Genomic DNA, 22,858 nt, shown 5'->3' with positions numbered 1-22,858 from the left:
TTACTTTTATATTCTATACCTCTGCCAATGAAGGAGAGCATTCCATATGCCTTCTTCACAACCTTGTCTCCTTGAACTACTGCCTTCAGGGACCTGTGTGCTTGTATGCCAAGGTCTCTCACTTCATCTGCCCCTCTTAGTATATTCCCATTTATTGTGTAATCCTGTAATTGTTTGACCTCCTTAAATGTATGACCTCACACTTCTCTATGTTAAAATCCATTTGCCAATTTACTGCCCACTCCACCAACCCATCTAAATCGTTTTGGAGATTATGGCTATCCTCTACACTATCCACTACTCGGCCAATCTTTGTGTCATCTGCAAATTTCCCAATCGCGCCCCCCATGTTCACGTCCAAATCGTTAATATATAACACAAACAGCAAGGGTTCCAACACCGAGCCCTGTGGAACACCACCTGAGTCAACTTTCCATTCGCAAGGGCATCCATCGACCATTACCCTTTGTTTCCTGTTACAAAGCCAACCTTTTATCCAGTTTGCCACATTACCCTGAATTCCATGGGCTTTTACTTTCCTGACCAATCTGCCATGTGGGACCTTGTCAAATGCCTTGCTAAAATCCATGTACACAACATCCACTGCACTACCTTCATCAACCATTCTTGTCACTTCCTCAAAGAATTCAATCAAGTTTGTGAGGCAAGACCTTCCTTTAACAAATCCATGCTGACCATCCCTGATTAGTCCATGCCTTTCCACGTGACAGTTAATCCTATCTCTCAGGATTGATTCTACTAACTTGCTCACCACCGATGTAAGATCAACTGGCCGATAATTGTTTGGCATTTCCTTTGATCCCTTTTCAAACAATGGAACTACGTTTGCATTTCTCCAGTCCTCCGGTACCTCCCCTGTATCTAGTGAAGATTGGAAAATCATCCTCAGAGCATCTGCTATCTCCTCCCTGACTTCCTTCAGCAGCCTCGGAAACAATTCATCTGGCCCTGGTGACTTATCCACTTTCAAGGATTTCAACCCTTAGAGTACTTCCTCTCTCTTTATGACTATCCCGTCCAATATCTCGCAGTGTTCCTCCTGGACTACTGTATCTACATCCTCCCTTTCCTTTGTATACATGGAGACAAAATATTCATTCAAAACCCCTCCCACAGCCTCTGCATCTACACATTAGTTTCCATCTTCATCTCTGATAGGTCCCACTTTTTCCTTAACCTTTTAGCATTAATGTATTGGTAAAACATCTTTGAGTTATCTTTAACTTTACTTGCTAATCTTTTTTCATGCCCTCTCTTTGATTGCCTTATTTCCTTTTTTACTTCGTCCCTGCACTTCCTATATTCGTCTAGGCTATCTGCAGGGCTTAGTTCTTTGTGCTTATCGTACGCTTTCTTTTTCTGTTTGATCTTCCCTTGTATTCCTCTAGACAACCAGTGGGGTCTAGATTTGACAGTACCACTCTTATTTTTGTAGGGGGCATGTCTACTTTGTACAATTAGGATCTCGCTTTTTAGTGCTTCCCACTAGTTTTCCACTGTTTTATCCTCCAGCAGTGCTGTCCAGTCCACCTCAGCCAAGTCCCTTCTCATTTCTGCAAAATTTGCCTTCCCCCAGTTCAAGACTTTTACTCCTGCCTTATCTCTGTCCTTTTCCATGGTAATGCTAAATCTAACTGAATTGTGATCACTGTCCCCGATGTGGTCGCCAACTGTCACTTCAGCCACTTGCCCATCTTTGTTCCCCAAGACTAGGTCTAGAATTGCATCTCCTCTTGTTGGGTTTGTCACTAACTGGTTGAAAAAAATTTCCTGGACACACTGCATGAATCTTTCTCCCTCAGCGCCCCTTATATTGTTTGAATCCCAGTTGATATTAGGATAATTGAAGTCTCCTACTATTATTGCCCTCTTGTTCTTATAAGCAGAAATTTGCCTATATATTTGTTCTTCTATCTCCCTTTCACTAGTTGGGGGTCTGTAGTATACTCCCAGTAGTGTGACTGCCCCTTTTTTATTTCTAAGCTCAATCCATAAAGCCTCGTTTGTTGACCCATTTAGTATATCATCCCTTCTCACAACAGGAATTGATTCTTTAAACATTAGTGCTACCCCACCCCCTCCTTTTTTATCTCCTACTCTATCGTGTCTGAAGACTCTATAACCAGGGATATTAAGCTGCCAGTTTTGACCCTTCTTTAGCCAAGTCTCCGTTATAGCAATGACACCCTGCTGCCATGTGTCTACCTGTGCCCTTAACTGATCTACCTTGTTTGTAATACTCCTTGCTTTGAAGTATAAACAGTTTAACCTCGTCAATTTCCCTTGCTGGACACTTTATAAACTTTGCTTCTCCTGTAATTCCATGTCTATCACAACTTCCCTAGCTAATGTTCTACCTCCATTTTTCTGATCTGAATCTGACCCATCTGATCCTACTCCTGGGATCCCATCCCCCTGCCACACTAGTTTAAATACTCCTCAACAGAACTAGCAAAAGCCCCCGGATGTTACTTGTATCCTCTAAAGTGAAGGCCGATGCCAAATACCCAGTCAATTCATCTGCCATCTCCTTATTTTCCATCAATAATTCCCCAGACTCACTTGCAATAGGACCAAAGCTCACTTTGCTAACTCTTCTTTTTTAAATATCTATAGAAACTCTTACTATCAGTCGTTATATTTCTAGTTAGCTTTCTCTTGTACTCTTACTTTTTCCGTCCTTATTAATCTTGTCATGCTTTGCTGTTTTTTATATTCCATCTGATCTTCTGACCTGCTACCCATCTTTGCACAATCATGCTTTTCCTTTAAGTTTGCTGCTATCTTTAACTATTTTAGTTAACCATCAATGGTGGGTCCTCCGCTTGGGATTTTTCTTTCTCATTTTAATATATCTATTTTGTGTATTGTGAAATATCCCCTTAAATGTCTGCCCACTAAATCTCTATTGACCTATCCTTTAACCTAATTTGCCAGCTCACTTTAGTTAGCTCTGCTTTCTTGCCCTCACTTTAGTTTAAAAGACTAATCTTAGGCCCACTCTTCTCTCCCTGAAACTGAATGTAAAATTCAATCATACTGTGATCACTGCTATTTAGGAGCACTTTCACTACAAGGTCATTAATTAATCCTATCTTGTTGCAAAATACCAGGTCTAGTATAGCCTAGTCTCTGGTTGGCTCCAGAGCATGCTGTTCCAAGAAACTATCCAGAAAACATACTATGATTTCCTCATCTAGGCTACCTTTGCCCATCTGATTTTTCTCCAATCTATATGTAGATTAAAATCCCCCATGATTATTGCCATACCTTTCTGACAATCTCCCATTATTTCTTCATTTATACTCCATACTATCATGTTAACAGTAACATGTGGTTACTGTTATGGGGTCTGTACACGACTCCCACAAGTGATTTCTTGCCTTTATCATTTCTCACCTCGACCCAAACTGCTTCTATATCCTGGTTTCTTTCTTTTTTATTCATTCACATGATGTGGGCTTCACTGGCTGGGCCAGCATTTATTGCTCATCCCTAGTTGCCCTTGAGAAGGTGGTGGTGAGCTGCCTTCCTGAACCGCTGCAGTCCATGTGGTGTAGGTACACCCACAGTGCTGTTAGGGAGTTCCAGAATTTTGACCCAGCAACAGCGAAGCAACGGCAATATATTTCCAAGTCAGGATGGTGAGTGACTTGGAGGGGAACTTCTAGGTGGTGGTGTTCCCATCTATCTGCTGCCCTTGTCGTTCTAGGTGATGGTGGCCATGGTTTGGTAGGTGCTGTCTAAGGAGCCTTGGTAAATTTCTGCAGTGCATCTTGTAGATGGTACACACTGCTGCTGCTGTGCATTAGTGGTGGAGGGAGTGAATGTTTGGGGACGTGGTGCCAATCAAGCAGACTGCTTTGTCCTGGATGGTGTCCAGCTTCTTCAGTGCTCTAGGAACTGCACTCATCCAGGCAAGTGAGGAGTATTCCATCACACTCCTGACTTGTGCCTTGTAGATGATGGACAGTCTTTGGGGAGTCAGGAAGTGAGTTACTTGTCGCATGATTCCTAGCCTCTGACCTGCTCTTGTAGCCACAGTATTCACATGGCTAGTCCAGTTCAGTTTCTGGTCAATGGTAACCCCCAGGATGTTGATAGTGGGGCATTCAGTGATGGTAATGCCATTGAACATCAAGGGGTGATGGTTGGGCTTTTTTGTTGGAGATGACCATTGCCTCACACTTGTGTGGTGCGAATGTAACATGCCATTTGTCAGCCCAAGCCTGGGTATCATCCAGGTCTTGCTGCATTTGGATATGTGCTGCCTCAGTATTTGAGGAGTCATGAATGGTGCTGAACATTGTGCAATCATCAGCGAACATCCCCACTTCTGACCTTATAATGGAAAGAAGGTCACTGATGAAGCAACTGAAGATGGTTGAGCCCAGGACACTACCCTGAGGAACTCCTACGGTGATGTCCTGGAGCTGAGATGACTGACCTCCAACAACCACAACCATCTTCCTTTGTGCTAGGTATGAATCCAACCAGCGGAGATTTTCCCCCCGATTCCCATTGGCTCCAGTTTTGCTAGGGCTCCTTGATGCCACACTCGGTCAAATGCTGCCTTGATGTCAAGGGCAGTCACTCTCACCTCACCTAGGAAGTTCAACTCTTTTGTTCATGTTTGAACCAAGGCTGTAACCAGGTCAGAAGCTGAGTGGCTCTGGCGGAACCCAAACTGGGCATCAGTGAGCAGGTTATTGCTAAGCAAGTGCCGCTTGATAACACTGTTGATGACCCCTTCTATTTCTTTACTGATGATGGAGAGTAGACTGATGGGGTGGTAATTGGCCGGGTTGGATTTGTCCTGCTTTTTGCGTACTGGACATAGCTAGGCAATTTTCCACATTACTGGGTAGATGCCAGGTTGTAGCTGTACTGGAACAACTTGGCTAGGGGCACGGCAAGTTCTGGAACACAAGTCTTCAGTACTATTACCGGAATGTCGTCAGGGCCCATAGCCTTTGCAGTATCCAGTGCCTTCAGCCGTTTCTTGATATCACGTGGAGTGAATCGAATTGGCTGAAGGCTGTGATGCTGGGGACCTCTGGAGGCAGCCAAGATGGATCATTCACTCGACACTTCTGGCTGAAGGTTTTTGCAAATGCTTCAGCCTTATCTTTTGGCACTGCTGTGCTGGGCTCCTCCATCATTGAGGATGGGGATATTTGTGGAGCCACCTGCTCCAGTGAGTTGCTTAATTGTCCACCACCATTCACGACTGGATGTGACAGGACTGCAGAGCTTAGATCTGATCCGTTGGTTGTGGGATCACTTAGCTCTGTCTATTACTTGCTGCTTATGCTGTTTGGCACGCAAGTAGTCCTGTGTTATAGCTTCACCAGGTTGACACCTCATTTTTAGGTATGCCTGGTGCTGCTCCTGGCATGCCCTCCTGCACTCTTCATTGAACCAGGGTTGAACCCCTGGCTTGATGGTAATGTTAGAGTGGATATGCCAGGCCATGAGGTTACAGATTGTGTTCGAGTAGAACTCTGCTGCTGCTGATGGCCCAAAGCGTCTCATGGATACCCACTCAAGAGTTGCGAGATCTGTTCAAAATCTATCCCATTTTGCATGATGATAGTGCCACACAACACGATGTAAAGACGATCCTGAACTTTGGTCATCCTTACTATTATGCTAATACAATCATTAATTAACAGAGCCATCCTTCACTTTTTCCTCGCTTCCTGTCTTTCGTCCATGTCATGAGCCCTTTCATATTCAGGTCCCAATCTATGTCATCTTGTAGCTATGTCTCTGTAATGGTTATTAGGTCATGTTTAATTCTTTCGATTTGCACTATCAGTTCATCTGTTTTGTTTCAAATATTACATGCTTCAGATACAGAGCCTTTAATTTTGTCATTTTATTATTTTCGTGACCTCTAGCCTTATCTGCTGATTTACTCTTAGATTTGTACTCTGTTGCTTCCTGTCACTTCCGATATTGAAATCTTTCTCTCTTGCCTTGTCTCTACTCTTTGATTTATCACATCTTCCCAAATTTGATCCCTTATTCCCACTATTTAGTTTAAAACCCTCTCAACTTCCCTAGTTACATGGGTCGCTAGAACACTGGTCCTAGCATGGTTCAGGTGTGGGCTGTCCCAACGGCACAGCTCCCACTTTCCCAAGTACTGGTGCCAGTGCCCCACAAGCCGAAACGCACTTCTCCCACACCAGTCTTTCAGCCACACATTCATCTCTAATTTTTGTACCCTATGCCAATTTGCATGTGGCTCAGGTAATAATCCAGAGATTATTACCTTTGAGGTTCTGCTTTTTAACTTAGTGCCTAGCTCCTCATACTTTCTATACACAATCTCTTTCCTAATTCTACCTATGTCGTTGGTACCTACATAGGCCACGACGACTGGATCCTCCCTCTCCCACTACAAGTTCCTCCCAGTCCTGAGGAGATACCCCAAACCCTGGCACTGGGCAGACAACGCAGCCTTCTGGATTCTTGCTCTTGGCTGCAAAGAACAGTATCTATCCCCACTATGCACTGTCCCCTACTACCACTGCATTCTTTTTTGCTTCCTATATGATGGTGCCATGGCCAGCCTGCTCATCCACCTCGCTTTCATCTATTAAGGTTGCAAGCAGTTGTTTGACAATTGCAAAATCTGAGGCTCCTCCACAACTGTCTGTTCGGTCCTTTTACCTGCATCACTCATAGTCACACCCTCCTGTCCCTCGCCACTGACTAAAACAGACAACCCTATTCTAAAAGGTGTAACCATCTTCTAATACAAAGTGCCCAGGTATTTCTCCCCTTCCCTGATGTTGTGCAGTGTCTGCATTTCGGCTTCCAGATCAATAATCCTGAACCAGAATTCCTCTGGCTCCTTACACATTCTATAGACATGTTTGTCTTGGATTGTGTTGGCATCCAGGAGCTCCCAGATCTGATTGGGGCCTCAACTCCACATTCCCCCTACCCCCGATAGCTTTTGAATCCTGAATTTATCTACCTTTGCCTGAAAAATATTGAATGACCCTGCCTCGACCACTCTCTGGGGAAGAGAGTCCCAAAGACTCTCAACCCTTGGAAAAAAATTCCCCTCACCTCCGTCTTAAATGGGCGACCCCTTATTTTTAAGCTGTGTCCCCTAGTTCTAGTCTGTCCTGAAACATCCTTTCAGCATTCACCCTGTCAAGTCCCCTCAGGATCTTATATGTTTCAATAAGATCGCTCCTCATTCTTCTAATCTCCAATGGATACAGGCCCAGCCTGTCCAACATTTCCTCATAAGATAAACCCCCAATCCCAGGTATCAATCGAGTGAACCTTCTCTGACAGCTTCTAATGCATTTATATCCTTTCTTAAATAAGGAAACCACAACTGTACACAGTACTCCGGATGTAGTCTCACCAATACCCTTTACAACTGTGACAAAACATTTCTACTTCCATATTCCATTCTCTTTGCAATAAGCGACAATATTCCATTTGCCTTCTCAATCACTTGCTATATCTGCATACCAATCTTTTGAGACTCATGCACTAGGACACCCAGATCCCTCTGTACCTCAGAGTTCTGCAATCTCTCTCCAGTTAAATAATCTGCTGCTTTTCTATTCTTCCTGCCAAAGTGAATAAGTTCACATTTTCCCATATTATACTCCAATTGCCAAATTTCTGTCCACTCATCGATATCTCTTTGCAGACTCTTTATGTCCACTTCACAACTTACTTTCCTACCCATCTGTGCCTCATCAGCAAACTTAGCGACGACACAATTGGTTCCTTCATCAAAGTCATCTGAGCAAGGAAAGGGAGCTGTCAATGCCCGTTAGAGGGAGCATTTTGAAGACCTTATCAATCATGAATCAATTGTTGATGACTGTTTTCAACTCCATCCCACAACACCCAGTTAGAGATAAGCTCAGTACTCCACCAACGCCTATGGAGGTGATGAAAGCCATCACACAAATGTAGAACAACAAAGCAGCAGGTGGTGATAGAATCTCCACTGAAATCTTTAAGCACGGAAGAGAAGAACTAACATTACAGTCCCATGCCCTCATCCTATAGATCAGGAAATCCCGAATTATCTCAAGGACACCATGATTATGACAATCTTCAATAAAGGGGACAAAATCCAACTATGGAAATTACAGAGGCACCTCTCTACTTTTCATTGCAGGAAAAATCATTGCAAGAACCTTCTGAGCCCATTTATTATACTTGCTGAAGAGCTACTCCCTGAGTCCCAATGTGGGTTTAGGCTATTCAGAGACCGGGGTTTTACAGCATGCCAACAAGGAGAATGTTGCGAACAACACCAGCCTCTCTACATAGCGTTCTTTGACTTGACAAAGGTCTTTGACTCTGTAAACCATGAAGCATTCTGGAAGATTCAGCTGAACAATGTGCTCAAATTTGTTACCATCCTTCGTCTGCTTCATGATAAGCGAGTGGTGATCCTTAACAACAGATCCATTACAGCCCTTTTTGAGGTTAAGGCAGGAATCTTCCTTGCTGCCATGCTCTGTCTGACTAGAGACAAGCCCCCTGAAGTGCAGCTTATTTACTGAATGGATTTTAAACTATTTAATCTCAGACGATTCCAATCAAAAACAAAAACCACCCCGATCTCAGTCATTGAGCGCCAATACACTGATGATGCCCAGTAAGTGCTGTGTCGGAAACGGATCTCCAGAGAATCATCGACGCATTTACTGAGGCATACAAGAAGATGGGACTTACACTCAACATTCAGAAGACAAGTCCTCCATCAGCAAGCTCCAAATGCATGTACCGCAGCCTCATTGACTGGAATTCATGATGAATGCCTGGAAAATGTGGTACACACTTCCAGAAGTTATCTTTCACAGAAGGTTGACATTGATAAAGAAATCTAACATCGCTTGAAATCTGCTGGTGCAGCCTTTGGTCATCTGATGAAGCAAGTGTTTGAAGATCGCGACATCAAAACTGAAACCAAACTCATGGTCTACCATGTGGACCTAATCCCTTCCTTACTGAATGAGGCTGAAAAAAGGACAACATATAGGAGGCACCTCAAGGCACTGGAGTCATACCAACAACACTGCTGGTGGGAGATCTTACACATTAAGCAGGAGTACAAAGGCACCAACAACATTGCCCTCTCACAAGCAGGCGCCACAAGCATTGAGGCAAAGATCATCCGCAATCGGCTTCGATGGGTTGGTTACAGAGTTTGGATGTCAGATATCAGGCTCCCAAAGCAGTTGTCATCTGCCAGCTCAGGGCAAATTCCTGCCTCACTTAACCCAGATAAATGAACCCCTCAGACATCTTTAATGACAGGACCAGGCGTGCTGATAGACGGAGCAGCAGAAGCATCCGTTTGAACAAATCAAAAGGATGCTAACATCCTTGGAGGTCCTAGTCCACTACAACCAGAAATTCTCACCATTGTGGCAGCTGATACATTTGCAACAGGACTAGGGGCGGTGCTATTCCAGGTCCAAAGTGATGGAAAAAGACCTGTTTACCATGCATCCAGGTCATTAACCAGGACTGAACCGCGTTATGCTGCTATCAAACTGGAAGCCCTTGCGGTGAGTGGGGCATGCGAGAAATTCTCCAATTACATACGGAGCCTCCACTTTAAGAATGATATTATTAAAGTTGTTAAACACAAGGAATATTGCAGGGAAGCCACCGTGAATTCAGCAATTCCGGCTCAGACTCGTGTTGTGGCTCCATTATGGAGTATGTACAGGGTAAATGACATACTGTCCAGAATAACTGCCACGTACCCAGTACAGGAAGGCAAAATATTCATAGCTGAAGTGGCAGCCTTCACTACCAGATACTTGCAGGCAACAGACCTGAAGTTGTGTGAACTTTGTATGGCTCAAGCACAAGATGAAGGGTGCATCCAGATTTGCAAGTACTACCTGGATGGATGGCCACAGTACATTCCATGCAATCCTGTCTGCAGGCAATATTTTGAACAGTGGCACCATTTCAGCTTTGTGGACGAACTCCTGGTCTATGTTATAAAAGTGATGATACCACAGGCCCCCCCGCCTGGAGGTCCTCCACAAGATCCACCAAGGACATCTTGGCATAACCAAGCAATGAATCAGGGCACAACAGTCTGTATGGTGGCCAGGGATTTCAGTCAGTTGAACAGATAGTCTCCAGCTGGCACCAGTGTCACTTGTGCTAAGTGGGATAGATCTCAAACAGGTCTAGCAACTCAAGAGTGGGCATCAGGAGCAAAGGGCCATTAGCAGCAGCAGAATTGTACTCAACCACAATCTGTAACCTCCTGGCCTGGCATATCCCCCACTCTGACAATACCACCAAGCTAGGGGATCAACCCTCACTCAATGAAGAGTGCAGGGAGACATGCCAGGAGCAGCACCAGGCATGCCTAAAAATGAGGTGTCAACCCAGTGAAGCTACAACGCAGGAATATTTGTATGCCAAACAGCGTAAGCAGCATGCAATAGACAGAGCTAAGCGATCCCACAACCAGCGGGTCAGATCTAAGTTCTGTAGTCCTGCCACATCCAGTTGTGAATGGTGGTAGACAATTAAACAGCTCACTGGAGGAGGAGGCTCCACAAATATCCTCACCCTCAGTGATGGGGGAGCCCAGCACATCAGTAAAGAAGATAAGGCTGAAGCGTTTGCAACAACCATCAGCCAGAAAGTGCCAAGTGTATGACCCATTTGGCCTCCTCCGGAGGTCACCAGCATCACAGATGCCAGTCTTCAGCCAATTCGATTCACTGCATGTAATATCAAAAAACAGCTGAAGGCACTGGATACTGCAAAGGCTATGGGCCCTGACAACATTCTGGTAATAGTGCTGAAGACTTGTGTTCCAGAACTTGCTGCGCCCCTAGCCAAGTTGTTCCAGTACAGCGACAGCACTGGCATCTACCCAGTAATGTGGAAAATTGTCCAGGTATGTCCTGTACACAAGAAGGACAAATACAACCCGGCCAATTACCGCCCCATCAGTCTGCTCTTGATCAGTAAAGTGATGGATGGGGTCATCAACAGTGTTATCAAACAGCACTTGCTTAGCAATAACCTGCTCACTGATGCTCAGTTTCATTTCCGCCAGGGCCACTCAGCTCCTGACTTCATTACAGCCTTGGTTCAAACATGGACAAAAGAGCTGAACTCCCGATGTGACAGTGACTACCCTTGACATCAAGGGAGCATTTGACAGAGTGTGGCATCAACAAGCCCTAGCAAATGTGGAGTCAATGAGAATCGGAGGAAAATTCTCTGCTGGTTGAAGTCATATCTAGCACAAAGGAAGATGGTTGTGATTGTTGGAGGTCAATCATCTCAGCTCCAGGACATCACTGCAGGAGTTCCTCAGAGTAATGTCCTCAGCCCAACCATCTTCTGCTGCTTCATCAATGATCTTCCTTCCATCACAAGGTCAAAAGTGGGATATTCATTGATGACTGCACAATGTTCAGCACCATACGCAACTCCTCAGATATTAAAGCAGTCCATGTACAAATGAAGCAAGACCTGGACAATATCCAGGCTTGGGCTGACAAGTGGAAAGTAACATTTGCAACACACAAATGCCAGACAATGACCATCTCCAACAAGAGAGAGAATCTAACCATCACCCCTTGACATTGAATGGCATTAACATTGCTGAATCCCCCGCTAACATCGTCCTGGAGGATACCATTGACCAGAAACTGAACTGGACTAGCCATATAAATACTGTGGCTGTAAGAACAGGTCAGAGGCTTAGAATCCTGCGGCGAGTAACTCACCTCCTGACTCCCCAAAACCTGTCCACCACTTAGAGGACACAAGTCAGGAGTGTGATGAAATGCTCTCCACTTGCCTGGATGAGTGCAGCTCCAATACTCAAGAAGCTCAACACCATCTAGGACAAAGCAGCCTACTTGATTGGTACCCCATCCACAAACATTCACTCCCTCCACTACCGACACACAGTAACAGCAGTGTGTACCATTTACAAGATGCACTGCAGGAACTCACCAAGCCTCCTTAGACAGCACCTTCCAAACCCATGACCATTACCATCTAGATGACAAGGGCAGTAGACACATGGGAATACCACCACCTGGAAGCTCCTCTCTAAACCACTCACCATCCTGATTTGGAAATATATTGCTGTTCCTTCACTGTCGCTGGGTCAACGTCCTGGAACTCCCTCCTTAACAGCACCGTGGGTGTACCTACACTGCATGGACTGCAGTGGTTCAATATGGCAGCTCACCACCACCTTCTCGAGGGCAATTAGGGATGGATAATAAATACTGGCCCAGCCAGCGACACCCACGTACCATGAATGAATTTTTAAAAAATCCACAGGCAAGAGCAGAAAAAGCCACTCCTGACTTCATCCTTCCCATCAAGGCCTTGGGGAAGCCTTGGTGTCGATTATTTATATAAAGGGAAAATCTTTCTTCTAGTCGACTATTATTCCCAATGGATAGAGGTGCAAAAGCTAAATGACCTCACCTACGTAGCCATTATTACTTCCTTGATAAAAATGTTCTCTACACATGGCATTCCAGATGCAGTGATCTCAGACAATGGACCGTAGTCCGCCAATGAGTGTTTTCAATCCTTCGCAAAGTTGTATGGATTTGTGCATGCCAAGGCCTCCTCAAAATACCCCCAGGCTGAGAAGAATGACAACTTAGAACTCGCTCTGCTGAGCTATCATTCGACACTATTACATTATAGGTTTGCCCCGTGTGAACTCCTGATGGGCTGCAGGCTAAAGACTCATCTTCCCTTCCTGCCCCACACCTTGCTACTGAATATCATGGTGGAAGACCATGATCAAGCTAAGAAGAAGCCCTATTGAGCGAGCCAAGCTTGTACTTTCAACCAGCAGCATACAGCTCAAGACCTCCCGCTCCTGGAAAGAGATGAGGGTATGGGTCACAATAGAATTGTGCAGGTATGGTAACTGCAAAACTACTGCAACAAGATCGGACCAGGTCAGGACACAGTAGGCATCATTCGGCAGAACAGATCTGCCCTAATCTCAATGGACAGAAAACCATTAACAGCATGGACAAGTTTTTCCAGCATTTTTTGTTTTTGTTTCAGATTTCCACCATTCCCAATATTTTGCCTTTATCTTAGTGTTTAATTTACTGTCACTTCTCTTCTAGGAATGCCTACCTTGAAGAAGTACTGCTCTTCTCTCCGACAGGACTTCCGCTTGTCTCTTTTGCCCTGTTCAACTTCATTGTCTGGTCCACTCCTCCATCACTCTCAACACCTCAACCTCCTCCCACGGCACCTTCCCATGCAATCGCAAAAGGTGCAACACCTGCCCCTTTACTTCCCCCCTCCTCACCGTCCAAGGGCCCAAACACTCCTTTCAAGTGAAGCAGCACTTCACTTGCACTTCCCTCAATTTGGTCTACTGCATTCGCTGCTCCCAATGTGGTTTCCTCTACATTGGAGAGACCAAACACAGACTGGGCGACCACTTTGTGGAACGCCTTCGGTCTGTCCGCAAGCAAGACCCAGACTTTCCTGTCGCTTGCCATTTCAACACACCATCCTGCTCTCATGCCCACATGTCCGTCCTTGCCCTGCTGCAATGTTCCAGTGAAGCTTAACGCAAACTGGAGGAACAGCACCTCATTTTCCAATTAGACACTTCATAGCCTTCCGGATTTAACATTGAGTTCAACAATTTCAGACCATGAACTCTCTCCTCCATCTTCACCCCTTTTTGATCCCCTTTCTTCAATATTCATTTTTATTTATTTTTTCCACTTATCTTCATTATTATTATTTTTTAAATTGATTTCCATTTTTATTCATTGTTTTATCCCCAGCTTTTAGCCAATTTTTAATCTTTTTTCTCACCCCCACCCCACCCCCACCAGGGCCATCTGTCACTTGCTCATGTTGTTTTTTCCAGAGTGCTTACCCTGGTCTGGCTATCATCACACTCTGCTTTCTACTCTTAATGTCACCATTAGCACCTCCTTTAGCCAGTACCACCACCATTAACACCCCTTTGACCTTTTGTTTATGACATCTTTTGCAATCTCTCCTTTGCCTCCACCTATCGCTGGTCTTCTATCCAGCTTCACCTGTTCCACCCCCCTTAAACAGTATATATTTCACCACATTTGTGCTTCCCTTTAGCTTTGAAGAAGGGTCATACAGACTCGAAACGTTAACTCTATCTTTCTCTCCACAGATGCTGTCAGACCTGCTGAGTTTCTCCAGCATTTTTTCTTTTTGTTACAGCATGGACAAAGTTCACTGAACCTGAAGAGTGTCACACCTATTCCACCAAAAACGAAGGAAACAAGCAGTAGCAGCCCTCTTGAACGGACGTCAGAGAAGCAGGATTCCCATCTACTCCTGAAGGAACTCTACATTCCTCAAGAAGACTGGTGAAAACATCAGAGACTTTCCCTTTAAGAGAAGAGACTTTAGCAGAAGGTGGAGGATAATGTTTGTAAAATAGTATGGGGATAAAGATGCAGAGGGAGATGTACAGTAAAGGGTTAACTCTAATAATTGCTATTGAACTTGTACAAAAGAGCTATATCACAGCAATGTCACTGAGAGAAGATGATCGAATAGCATCTCGGAGGGCGGTTCTAGCTATGTCTTAGTCCTATCTAACCTTTCTAAATTCTTAATATGTAAATAAATATTGCCACCAGCGAGATCTCTTTCAGAGTAAAAAGCCAATGAATCCCAAGAACAAACCACAATAACAGATTAACTATCCAATACACACTTTGGGGTGGATGTCGACTTTGTACAACTGTGTAAAATAGGCGATAGTGAGTTGGCAGTCCATTTACATCTCTCCACATTCTGAAATCCATTGGAAATAAAAAAAAACAGGCTGTTGGCCACTGACCCATCTTACACTATTGCACAACATCTATTCCTACGCCTTTCCATATTTTTGACTCACATCGACCAAACTAAATAATTTATTTTATAAAATCTAGTTTTAATCCTGAGGTTATTGTAAAAACAGAACAAAAACATAACATGCTCTGGACAAATCGCAGGCACATTGTAAACTCAATCCAGCCACCCCAGATTGATCGAGACCAAAGTTTATATCACTACTCAATGTGCTAGGTAGCTGTGTTGACAATGTGCATAATGTCATTATAATATACCCCTTCATTGGTATAGTACTTACTCTGTGTCACGGCTTTGATACTGGCGAGCGGTGTAGTTTGGAGGGAGACAAGCCAGGACATTGTTCTCCTGCAACAGAGAAGGAACAAACATCTGAGAATAAACTCCCTTTGTATGATCAAGCAAAACAAAACACAGTAAAAAGTTTGGAGTACATAAATGGGCCCTATAAGCAATGCAAAATTATACATGCAAGTTTCTTCTTTCAACCCATCAAGCTGCTTACTACTCATAGTCTTAATATTCCTGCTTTCAAGAAACTACCTAATGCCCTTTCAAAATAATTTGTAGACTCTGCTTTGGCAACATTTTCCGGCAATCTAACCCCCCTTTTTAAAATTCTTTTACGGGGTGTAAGTGTCAAGTAAGATCAACATTTGCTGCCCATCCCTAATGGCCTTCGAGAAGATGATGGTGAGCCATCTACTTGAACTGTTGCGGTCCATGTAAGTACACCCAATGCCGTTAGGGAGTTTCAGGATTTTGACAGTGAAGGAACGGTACCATAGTTCCAAGTCAGGATGGTGTGTGGCTTGGAAGGGAACTTGCAGGTAATGGTGTTCCCATGCATCTGCTGCCCTTGTCCTTCTTGTTGTAAAGGTTCACGGAATTGGAAGGAGCTATCAAAGGAGCTTTGGTGAGTTTCTGCATTGCATCTTGTACATGGTACACAATGCTGCCTCTGAACATTGGTGGTAGAGGGGGTGAATGTTTAAGTTGGTAGATGAGGTGCCAGTCAAGAGGGTTGCTTTGTCCTGGATGGTGTCAAGCTTCTTGAGTATTGTTGGAACTGCACTTGTCCAGGCAATTGGAGAGTATACCATCACACTGGGCCTGTGTGTGTAAATAATCTCTTTCTAACCTCTCCTATAATACTCCTTGTGATGATCTTAACATATGCCATCTCGATGCCGTCTCACTGTTTGTTTCCAGCAGTCAACCTGTCATTGTGTATCTTATAACCCCTGATACAGCATCTTAAGAGTCTAATACGTTGGTTAGACTTATACAAGTAAACAAGGTGATTTTCATTGCATTCATCGGCTTGATCAAAGCATTTGGCTCAGTAAATGCCAAGGTTCTGTGGATTGTGCTTCAATGATTTGAGGTCCAAGAAACTTCATCACAATCCTGCAATTGTTTCATGACATGACTGCAACTGTCTTGAATGGGAGATCTCAAACAGATGCCTTCTTCGTTCAGATTGGGGTCAGGCAAAGGTATGCGATAGTCCCCATACCATTTACGATCTGCCTGAGGTTGGTTATTCATCTCAAAGATTAAGTACCCTCAGGAGTCAGTATTAAATACTGTTTAGATGGAGAACTCCTTAACCTCAGTTGCCTATGTGCCAAAATTTAACTGGCCATCATAGATGTACATGATCTACAGTTTGCCCACTCCACACTGGATTTGCCAACAACTCTTGATCTCCTCAATTCTGAATACAAAAGACTCAGCGTGTCCTTGAATGTTACCAAAACAAATCTCATTTCAACCCTCACCTGATCAGCCAATTGGTTCACCTGCCATATATGTTGAAAGGGGCACTCTGGAATATGTTGAACACTTCCCATACCTTAGCAGCCACTTCTCCCAAAAGGCCACCATTAACAAGGAGATCCAACATCAGTTCAACCTTCTACAAAATTATCTATGGCAGCAAGTATTTGAAAACAAAGACTTCTGCAAAAGAACAGAAGCTTTAGTGTACAGAGCAGTTGTGGTCATCACCTCTTGTACTGCAGCGAGACCTGGAACGTGTATCATCACAGCGCTAGAGAAATTCCAGCAGCAATGCCTCCGCCACATCCTCCGGATTTGGCAGGACCTCCGAACAAACACTAGTATTGTTCTTGAAGCCAGGTTCACAGCATTCAGGCAAAACTCCTGCAAAATCAACTTCAACATTCTGGCCACTGTGTCCAGATGGCTGCAAACTGAATCCTGTGTCATGTCCTGTTCCCTCAGGCCTTAACATCCCAGGTTAGGACAAAGAAAATGTTTCAAAGTCACTTTGAAGCTCTCTTTGAACCTCAATGGTATTCGCGTAATGACTGGGAGGAGCTTGTTTCCAACCATTCAGAATGGTGACAACTTGTCAGTCAAGCTGCACCACGCTTTGAATCTCAACATCATAATGTTATACAGAATGGCAGCAGAGAAAGAAAGAAAGAAAAGGAAGCAAATCCTGCACTCTGAATCCACTACCTTGTGGTCAAGGTCGTGCGCCATGTGCCCAAAGATCTGCAGGTCAAATATCGGCCTCTTCAGTCAAAAGCAAACCATGGCAGACACTCTCAACTTTGAGTAGGTGTCATCCTTGGACTGAGGGATAGCCAATGACAAGTATTAGAAGTGCCTAGGCTGCAGTCTACAATCAAAAGTAAATTAGATTAAGCCAAGTAAAGGCTAGACAAAAAGAAATGTTGACTTCTTCTTCCTGGAAAAGAGAGAACTTCAGTCATGTTCATCTCAACACAAAAAAATACAAGAAGAAAACTGTTTTCATTTGAAAACAAGGTGTCAATGGAGGAGATCTCTATTAGGTCTCAGGTGGAATGCTGTGTCTAGTTCTGACTCCTCACATGGTGGGACATGTGGAAAGCCTAGGAGCTGGAGAGGGACACCATTAGATTAATAGCTTGCTTAATGGCTGTGTTCAAAATTGGCTCAGCGTGCTCGGTCGTCTTCCAGTTCAAAAGTGGAGTTTGGAAGGTGATTTGGTTGAAGTACTTAAGATGATGAAGGCATTGGGCGATGGTGGAACTTTGTGCCCGCTGGCATCGGTCAAGTTTGTCGGTTTTTTTTAATTCATTCGCGGGGTGTGGGCTTCACCGGCTGGGCCAGCATTTATTGCCCACCTCTAATTGCCCTCGAGGAGGAGGTGAGGAGCTGTCTTCTTGAACCGTTGCAGTACATGTGGTGTAGGTACACTCACAGTGCCAATAGGAAGGGAGTTCCAAGATTTTGAAGTAACAGTGATATATTTCCAAGTCAGGATGGTGAGTGACTTGGAGGGGAACTTCCAGGTGGTGTTCCCATCTATCTGATCCCCTCGTCCTTCTAGGTCGTAGTGGTCGTGGGTTTGGAAGGTGCTGTCGAAGGAGCTTTGGTGAGTTCCTGCATCCTCCATCTTGTAGATGGTGCACACTGCTGCTACTGTGCGTCAGTGGTGGAGGTTGTGGATGTAGTGCCAATCAAGTGGGCTGCTTTGTCCTGGACAGTATCAAGCTTCTTGAGTGCTGTTGGAGCTGCACTCATCCAGGCAAGTGGGGAGTATTCCATCACACTTTTGCCTTGTGCCTTGTAGAGGTTGGACAGGCTTTGGGGAGTCAGGAGGTGAGTTACTCATCGCACAATTCCTAGCCTCAAGACCTGCTCTTGTAGCCACAATATTTATATGGCTAGTCTAGTTCAGATTCCAGTCAATGTTAACCCCCAGGGTGTTGATAGTAGGGGATTCAGTGATGGGAATGCCATTGAATTTCAAGGGGTGATGGTTGGGCTTTTTTGTTGGAGATGATCATTGCCTCACACTTGTGTGGTGCGAATGTAACATGCCATTTGTCAGCCCAAGCCTGGGTATCATCCAGGTCTTGCTGCATTTGGATATGTGCTGCCTCAGTATTTGAGGAGTCATGAATGGTGCTGAACATTGTGCAATCATCAGCGAACATCCCCACTTCTGACCTTATAATGGAAAGAAGGTCACTGATGAAGCAACTGAAGATGGTTGAGCTGAGGACACTGGACACTATCCTGAGGAACTCCTGCAGTGATGTCCTGGAGCTGACATGACTGACCTCCAACAACCACAATCATCTTCCTTTGAGCTAAGTATGGCTCCAGCCAGTGGAGTGTTTTCCCCGATTCCCAATGACCCCAGTTTTGCTAGGGCTCCTTGATGCTACACTTGGTCAAATGCTACCTTGATGTCAAGAGCAGTGACTTTCACCTCACCTCGGGAGTTCAGCCCCTTTGTCCATGTTTGAACCAAGGCTGTAACCAGGTCAGGAGCTGAGTGGCCCTGGGCGGAACCCAAACTGAGCGTCCATGAGCAGATTATTATTAAGCAAGTGCTGCTTGATAGCACTGTTGATGACCCTTTCTATTACTTTACTGATGATCGAGAGTAGACTGATGGGGTGGTAATTGGCCGGGTTGGATTTGTCCAGCTCTTTGTGTACAGGACATACCTGGGCAATTTTCCAAATAGCCGGGTAGATGCCAGTGTTGTAGCTGTACTGGAACAGCTTTCCTAGGAGCGCGGCAAGTTCTGGAGCACAAGTCTTCAGTACCGTTGTTGGCATACTGTCAGGGCCCATCGCCTTTGCACTGTCCAGCGCCTTCAGCTGTTTCTTGATATCACGTGGAGCCAATCAAATTTGGTGAAAACTGATATTTGTGATTCTGGGGGCCTCCGGAGGAGGCCAAGATGGATCATCCACTTGGCACTTCTGGCTGAAGATTCTAGCAAATGCTTCAGCCTTATCTTTTAAACTGCTGAACTGAGCTCCCCTTTCATTGAGGATGGGGATATTTGTGGAGCCTCTCCTCCAGTGAGTTGCTTAATTGTCCACCACTATTCACAACTAGATGTGGCAGGACTGCAGAACCTAAATCTGATCCGCTGGTTGTGGGATCGCTTAGCTCTTTCTATCACTTGCTGCTTATGCTGTTTGGCACGCAAGTAGTCCTGTGTTATTGCTTCACCAGGTTGACACCTCATTTTTAGGTATGCCTGGTGCTGTTCCTGGCATGCCCTCCTGCACTCTTCATTAAACCAGGGTTGATCTCCTGGTCTGATGGTAATGTTAGAGTGAGGGACATGCCGGGCCATGAGTTTACAGGTTGTGTTTGAGTATAATTCTACTGCTGTTGATGGCCCACAGCGCCTCATGGATGCCCAGTCTGGAGTTGCCAGCCGTTCAAAATCTATCTCATTTAGCACAGTGGTAGCGCCCCACAACACAATGGAGGGTATTCTCAATGTGAAGACGGGACTTCGTTGCCACAAGGTGGTCACTCCTACCGATACTGTCATGGACAGATGCATCTACGGCAGGCAGATTGGTGAGGATGAGGTCAAGTATGTTTTTCCCTCTTGCTTCCCTCACTGCCTGCTGCAGACCCAGTCTAGCAGCTATGTCATTTAGGACTCGGTCAGCAGTGGTGCTACTGAGTCCCTCTTGGTGATGGACATTGAAATCCCCTACCCAGAGTACATTCTGCGCCCTCAGTGCTTCCTCCAAGTGATGTTCAACATGGAGGAGCACTGATTCATCAGCTGAGGAGGGTGGTACGTGGTAATCAGCAGGAGGTTTCCTTGGCCATGTTTGACCTGATACCATGAGACTTCATGGGGCCGGGAGTCAATGTTGAGGACTCCCAGGGCAACTCCCTCCTGACTGTATACCACTCTGCTGGGTCTGTCTTGCTGATGGAACAGGTCATACCCAGGGATGGTGATGGTGGTGCCTGGGGCATTATCTGTAAGGTATGATTCCATGAGGATGACTCTGTCAGGCTGTTGCTTGACTCGTCTGAGAGACAGTTCTCCCAATTTTAGCACTAGCCCCTAGATGTTAGTAAGGACGACTTTGCAGGGTCAACAGGGCTGAGATTGCCGTTGTCGTTTCCGGTGCCTAGGTCGATGCCAGGTGGTCCATCCGGTTTCATTCTGTGTGAGCGGACAATATGGCGAAAAAGCCAAAAATTGGATTCACAAGGTGAGGGCATTGCAACATGGCACCGCACTCATGAAGGTCGGCTGTTGGTTTTCAAGGTTGAGGCAGCTGGGGGGGTGAGCAGGTGCTGCCCTGATGTTGAGGCGAGTTGATTGGGGCCGGGGGGGTGGGTGGGGGGGGGGTAAGGGCTGCCCTGCGGTTGATGTAATGCACAGGTGCATGCGGGATGGGGGGGGGTTAGGGAAGCAGCCACGCATTGGGGAAATCTTGTATAAAGTGACCATTCTTCTATAGCTGAGACAGTTCAGACGCAGCCACAGTTGGGCCTCTAGCTTATCTACACGTTCTACAAATCTCCTTGAGAAAGTTGGCCATGGAGCAGTCACTGGTGGAGGCGCTCACAGCCCTTTACAATGTCAGCCTTCCGGTTTGGACCAGCCTCCTCCATGGTAAGCCAACAGCGCAGCCTTGCAGTGTGGGTTAGGAGAATGCCTGCACCTGAGCCGAGAGCACAGCATGCAGTCCAATGGGCAAGGCCACTGTCAATTGGACAGGGAGTGGGGCGGAGAAGGGTGGGGTTTCAGGCAGCCATGCAGTGTACTAATCTCTGGCCATCCAAGTGTGACCTACACTCTCTGGGATACATTAAGGGGCCTTCAAACTTAACCAAGAGAGGTTCTTAGAACACCCAAGCTAACCCATGTGTCACTTTCTTTCATCCTGCAGGAGGAAAACATTTGAAGCATGGAGCCTGTTGAACTAGCTGTGTGCCTCGTGGTGTACAGGCAGCAGAGACAATAGAGAAAAGAGCACCTTCAGGAAGAAGGGGCAGCTGGGGCTCCCACACACACCACTGAAGAGCCAAAGTGAGCCCTCGCTGGTCAGTGCCAAGCTAGACCCATGGTCTACAGATCCCACCTTTCATTCCTGCAGATGACTGAACTTGTGCCGCCAAGGACTGTGGATATCTTGGGAACTGGTCGGTCACATCTGCCGCCTGCTGCAGGATTTGGCCCTATGAGGACATGGAAGGCATTTACTGCCAGTGGGCGTGAAAGTGACAGCGGTGCTCAATTTTTATGCCAGTGGCTCCGTCCAGGGCCCCACAGGCGACCTCTGTGAGATATCACAAGATTCCACCCACAAATGTATCCATGAGATCATGGATGCCATCTTCGCAAAGGCACACAACTTTGTGCATTTTGCCCAGGACCAGGAAAGCCAGGATGTAAGAGTGATTGGATTTGCCCAGGTTTCAGGTTTCCGACAGATACAGGGTGCCGACTGCACTCACGTGGCGCTCAGGTGTCTGTCACAAGAAGTGGTCAACTATGTCAACTGCAAGGACTTCCATTCGCTAAATGTGCAGCTAGTGTGCGACCACCACAAACGCCTCCTGTGACCACCACAAATGCCTCCTGCAGGTCTATGCTCGGTTTCCAGGGAGTGTCTACAACTCCTACATCCTACAGTCACAAATCCCTGCAGTCTTCCAAGGTCCACAGAGGCTGCAGGGTTGGCTCCTCGGGGACAAGGGCTACCCATAGAAGATGGGGCAAATGACACCCGTGCAGCGGCTTCAAAAAGCATCGCAGGGAACATCATGCTGAATAGGGTAGGAGCCAGCATAGCCCTGCTTCACTCCGTTTGCGGCTGGAAGGCATCAGAAGATTCTCTGCTATCCAGGATATGAGCAAGCAAGTCATTGTAGAATTGCCACATCATAATGAAAAATTTTCTGGATAGTCAAATTTTGCCATGACCTTCCATAAGTCCTCACTAACTGTGCTGAAGGCTTTAGTCAGATTAACAAATGTTGAGTCTTGCTCTTGGCATTGTTCCTGGAACTGACATGTAGCAAGCGCCATGTCAAGTGTACCATGAGCTTTTCTGCAGCCACTTTGACTCTAAGTTACCCTCAAAAGAATGTACAGTGCCAGTATTTGAGCTGGTGGCTACAATTGTGAGAG

General features: G+C 45.6%; 1 protein-coding gene across 3 annotated transcripts in view; it reads right to left on the bottom strand.

Annotated features, from left to right (window-relative positions):
- tmem107l (transmembrane protein 107 like) overlaps window positions 1–22,858 on the bottom strand; it is an 88,381-nt gene that overhangs the window by 57,662 nt on the left and 7,861 nt on the right. For all 3 annotated transcript variants that reach the window (XM_078530526.1, XM_078530535.1, XM_078530544.1), the window contains exon 3: window positions 15,200–15,267. In XM_078530526.1, coding sequence (XP_078386652.1) covers window positions 15,200–15,267 — 68 coding nt within the window. The remainder of the gene's footprint in view (window positions 1–15,199; window positions 15,268–22,858) is intronic.

This window comes from Cetorhinus maximus, chromosome 2, assembly GCF_964194155.1.
Source record: "Cetorhinus maximus chromosome 2, sCetMax3.hap1.1, whole genome shotgun sequence".
Lineage (NCBI taxonomy): Eukaryota > Metazoa > Chordata > Chondrichthyes > Lamniformes > Cetorhinidae > Cetorhinus > Cetorhinus maximus.
This window is presented reverse-complemented; position numbering and strand designations above follow the sequence as displayed.